A 5,185-nucleotide genomic window follows, 5' to 3' on the forward strand; every position below is an offset into this window, starting at 1 on the left:
TGATTGAAAGAAATAACTCTCGCAGTGATGTTTGAAGAATTCGTCGGGTGTTACGATGACGAAGAAACAAGGCGCAGATCGCAAAACAGTTGAAGCTACAAATATAAAATTAGGCTGTATAAAAAGTATGCATGTATATGTGTATGTGTCGTGTGTTGTGCGTTGTGTATGTAATAGAGCATACACATTCTCTCTCTCTCTCTCTCTCTCTCTCTCTCTTCTCAAAATTGTTTGAAACACAGATAAAATAAATCTACATCCAATTTCGCTTCGCGAATGATAATTCCATCAATTTAATCGCCTGCATATTTATTTTGCCGTCGTTTATTAATAATTAAAGTCCAGGAGAAAGTTTTTCCCCCTAAAATCAGTTCGTGATTTGTTTAAACTCCTAAATACTAACTACGTCGATTTTATCGCTAAACCTAAATTTCTTATACAGTAGCGTGTACGGATTATCTAGCCATATTACTTGTTCAACTTAGAAATTAATATATACTATGTACAACACACTTTGTGTTACGATTTTTTTCCTGTTTCCTTAAACCCACCTCATCTCAAGATCAGAACGATCGTCGAAATTCACGTCGTCAGAATATCTCTCGATTTATTCCACGCCAGAATATGTAGTACGGCATTTTCCTCTATTTTTTTGCACTTTCTTGCACTTTTCTCTCTTGCGCTCTCTTTCTTTCTCATCTTCAGTTCAAACTACAGGCTATACTTTGCACTGGTATGTAACACAGTTGAACCTATTAATCCCAGATACATCACAGACTCATTCCAAATAAAAACACGCACGCCCTCATTAGCGTTGTATATTATTACATTATCGCTTAACGATTACATATATTTGTTTTTCATTTATGTACAAAAGAAGCGTCTGTATTGTGAACATGGGATATACATATATAGACCTAGATGTTTCACAGATCGGATGCTTGCGCGTATACCGACGTCTTTTTGCGGACTGATCAAGCCCAAGTCAACATAAAAAAATAATAATTCACCTCGATCGAACGACTAAAGCTTCGAGCACTCGGTATATTAGTAGATATATGAAAAAGAATGGATATATATCGAGTGTCGATCCCGATTTATTTCCTTTGCGAAATGAAACGCTAACGCACATATACATTTGCGAGTATCGAAAAAACCTAAAAAGTGAAAAATATGTATATGTATAGGCGAGTACATGTTATTTAACAATTATCTGTTATGTAACGATTTCTTTTCTTTAGAACTATCGCACTCATAAAATTTCGCTAAACTAAAACTCCGAACCTGTACAATTACTCGCGAGATTTAAAAAAAAAGGGCCCATCAAAACCACGGCGGTCAAATGTAATCAGTTTTCCACGTGACGTGTACATATACATATATGTATTTATACAGATAACTTTTATGTCCATATCGGCATTATATTATAAATTATACATCGCAAATAACTAATTATTAGATAAAACTATTCGTCGCTATGTATTTAACTGAAAACCAGCGCAACGTCGCGAGAAGGCAAATAAAATCCAAGTATTCGTTTCGTAAATTTACCTTTCTTCGCGTGACGCGGGAATGATTTTTGACTAAAAATACAATGAAATTACAAAGTTTGTAAAACAACAATATGTGTGGGACTCTGTTTAAAATATCATATTTCTCCATTTATCTCGCCGGAGATCGCAAATTTCCATATTTATATATATCTACATATGCATATATATATATTTATATATGTATATGTATTTATATATATGCGTATATATAAAAAAAAGAAGTCTCTTAAATTAGATTAGGATTTGGCGACCGACAAGAACGCAATGTGGCTTCTGATTGCCCGCAAAGCGTCCAATATAATCGATAAATCGTCCAATATAATTAATCATTGTTTCAACCGATGATCATCTGCGAGTATCTTAAAAAGACGTATGCCACAGCATCTCTCTGCATTCATAATAGCCGTGCATCGTCGCACTAGTATATGCCAGTTTAGCGTAAGAACAGTTACAGCGCTGAACGGTTATAGAAGACTATCAATCCTCATCCGAGAGCGGCTCGTATTGCGAGGAAAGCAATGGCGCCGGCTCGGCTTGCATCTGTTCTGATTTTGCTACGGAGGCGGATGTAGCTGAGGCGGGTGGCGGGGCTGGCGGTGGTCCTGTGTGCACCCCTAACGCACTAAATGGATAAAACGTGGTAGTAGCTGCGGGCGCAGGAGGCGGCGGTTGTTCACGAGTGGTTGGATTCGGTCCACCCGTATTGTCGACCACCATCTCATTGCTTCCGCTATTACCGCCACCGCCACTTCCGCCACCACCGCCACCCGATGGGCTTCTCTCCACGCTTCTCTCTGCACCAACTCCTTTTTCATCCTTCTCAGACACAACGACGGAATTACCGCCTCCGTTTCTGTCGGAGCCCGCACCACCGTCGCCGCCGCCACCACCAGCCTTGTCGTCCTCAGTGCGCATCACCTCAACTATCTTGTTTTTCACATAATCGAATGGCGACACGTCATACGGCGTCGAATGCGACTTGTTGGAGGGAGTCCCGGAAGTGGATGTGGCAGTGCTCGAATCGTACAAGCGACGTGCGTAATGATTGGTAGTTGCCTCCGGCGGCGAAACTGGCTCGACCGAATGATATTGCTGCTTTCCCGATGACTGATGCTGCTGTTGCTGCTGTGTATGTTGCTGTTGCGCAACACGTATTATTTGTCGTTCATCCCCAGTCTTCACCGAGTCCGGTTCAAGTTTTCGTCTCTTCCATTGATCTTCGGAAATTTGATATCTATTGTTTAGAAAATAAAGATTTCCATTATTTATAATATACGAGTATTCGCCAATACACGTACATTGCGGTTAAGAAAAAAAAATTAAACGTGCTCTCTTTCTTTCTTTTTACAACAGAAAATTTCAATAAACTGCTTCCAAAAACTTAAAAATTATAAATCTTATTATTCGTAAGATTTATATTCGACAAAATAAGAATCGACGAAATCGAATAAAATAAAGAAAATAAATCAGAGCAAAAAAAATTGTAAACTTATTAAATTCATAACTGTGAGGTTTGTAATTTAGTTTTACAAAAAGGAATTTTTCATCACGATATAATATTGAGCTTAAAGAGATGCTTACATTGCGCGAGGACTTACCCAGCGTAGGATCTATACGACGAATGAGGCGGGCCATAATCTTTAGAGACAATATGATCAACATGCTCGCCGAGAGTGATTGCTTTATTGCCGCCACTTCCGTTACCGCTTCCACCATTTCCACCGCCGCTGCCATCACCAGCAGGACTGTGAGCTATGCCATTAGGTTCTTGATTTTCGCGATGAAATCCCTACATTGACGAAAAAGAATAGGATTGCTATAAGAACGCAATTTCAAAAAACAAAGCTCTTTTAAATGTTTAGTGTAGCATATGTTCTACAACAAACTAAAGATTTAAAAGAAAATAAAGGAATAAAAATATATTCGACTACCTGAAAAAGACGATCGCCAGCACGCGCTGGCTGATTGACTGACGATCCGCTTGCACCGGGATTCTCAACACTCTGATTGATCTGATGGGTGATGATAGCGTCAATTAAACTGGCGGCTGTAAGAGTCGACGAGTCATTTTGCTGACTGGAAGATTGACTCTGTCGCGAAGACGACGACGACGTCGATGACTGCTGCTGCTGTTGTTGAGACTGTTGAGATTGCTGAAGCCTGGAAGGTTGCGAGGAAAATCCGAGGCTTGCTAATCTCGACGAATCTCTATCGATTTGTTGTTGATCTCTGTATATTTGCGCAATGTGTCTTCTCTCGGCTTCTATACGTTGTTGCTGAATATGCTGCTGGATCTGTTGCTGCTGTTGCTGTTGTTGATGAAGATGCGCCAGATCCCTTTCGCGATGCTGCATAGCCAGGCGACGTTCAACATCTTTTTCGTGTTGCTGAATGGCAAGCCGCTCCTGCTGTTGCATCTCCTTCTCGCGTTGTTGTTGTACAGCAAGTCGATGCTCATGCTCAATCTCGCGTTGTGCGGCAGCTGCCACCATTTTTTGGTGTATCTCCTTTTCTCGCTGTTGATGTACGCTAAGTCGATGTTCGTGTTGTATATCCTTTTCCCGGGCTTGCTGCACAGACAAACGAGCGTGCTCGACGTGCATGTCCTTCTCTCGCTGCTGAGCGAGACGGTGCTCTTGCTGCTGGAGATCCTTTTCACGTTGTTGATGGTGCTGCTGGACTGCAAGACGGTGCTCTAGTTGTTGCAACTCTTTTTCACGATGCAAACGATGTTCCTCCTTTTCCCGTAGATGAACGAGGTCGCGTTCTCTATCTCGATCACGATGATGATGCTGCTGCACCGCTGCAGCCACTGCTAGTCTGTGTTCTGCAGCCTGCATTGCCATACGATGTTCCAGCCGTATCTCTTGCTCGCGAAACACGCGGTTATTGTCATAACGATCGGCTAACAAGCGATCTGCCATCGTTTTACCGAGACCCTCGTGGCCACCACTACCGGATGCAGCTGGATGACCGTGCGGATGTGGCACCGGAAGACTGGGTTGTTGTACTGCCACATCCACTAAACTGGAGAACGCCTCCAGGCCAGGTGGCGGTGGTGGATAGTGCATTTGCTTCTGCGGATTGTGCCTCTGGATAACACCTTGCCGCGGTTGAGTATGTGTTTGTGATGGAGGAGGCGTACTAGTATAATAGAGAGTGGACGACGGTGGCGGTGGTGGTTCGCTCTTACCGGTCGTCTCAGCAGCAACAGATGAACCAGTGCTACTGCTACCACGAGCACGCGCATGCATCTGCTGACTTGTGATATAGTCATTCATGATGATCTGTCGGCTGGATAATTGTTGCTCCATCGAATAACTGGGCGGCGGCCGCCCGGCGGTAGAATAAGAGTTGTACTGATTGCCACCATGACTCACTACCACGGCTGGCGACGCCGCCTGACTTGTAGGACCCTGTCCCGGCGGTGGGAGTGAAACATTGCCACCGCCCGTCACAGGCGAATGTCGAATGGTACGATGATAATCGTATATAGGCGTGCCGCGTTTGTCTACCGCAAATGGAAGTACCGGTGTACCTTGTGTAATTGAACCACCTGTATCTTTTGGAGTCCCTGGTACAGCGGAGCCGGCATTAATGGCGGCGGCGCCGCCGCCACCGCCGCCACCGCC

The 5,185-nt window shown here is 43.4% G+C and overlaps 1 protein-coding gene across 1 annotated transcript in view; it reads right to left on the minus strand.

The window, feature by feature from the left end:
• Window positions 1–908: 908 nt before the first annotated feature.
• LOC108750652 overlaps window positions 909–5,185 on the minus strand; it is a 32,845-nt gene continuing 28,568 nt past the window's right edge. The window contains exons 12-14 of the mRNA XM_018490278.1: window positions 3,485–5,184; window positions 3,152–3,342; window positions 909–2,787 (exon numbers count right to left, since the gene is read on the minus strand). Of these exons, the coding sequence (XP_018345780.1) occupies window positions 2,031–2,787; window positions 3,152–3,342; window positions 3,485–5,184 (2,648 nt within the window). The 3' untranslated portion in view covers window positions 909–2,030. The remainder of the gene's footprint in view (window positions 2,788–3,151; window positions 3,343–3,484; window position 5,185) is intronic.

Source organism: Trachymyrmex septentrionalis, unplaced genomic scaffold (assembly GCF_001594115.1).
Source record: "Trachymyrmex septentrionalis isolate Tsep2-gDNA-1 unplaced genomic scaffold, Tsep1.0 scaffold37, whole genome shotgun sequence".
Classification (NCBI taxonomy): domain Eukaryota; kingdom Metazoa; phylum Arthropoda; class Insecta; order Hymenoptera; family Formicidae; genus Trachymyrmex; species Trachymyrmex septentrionalis.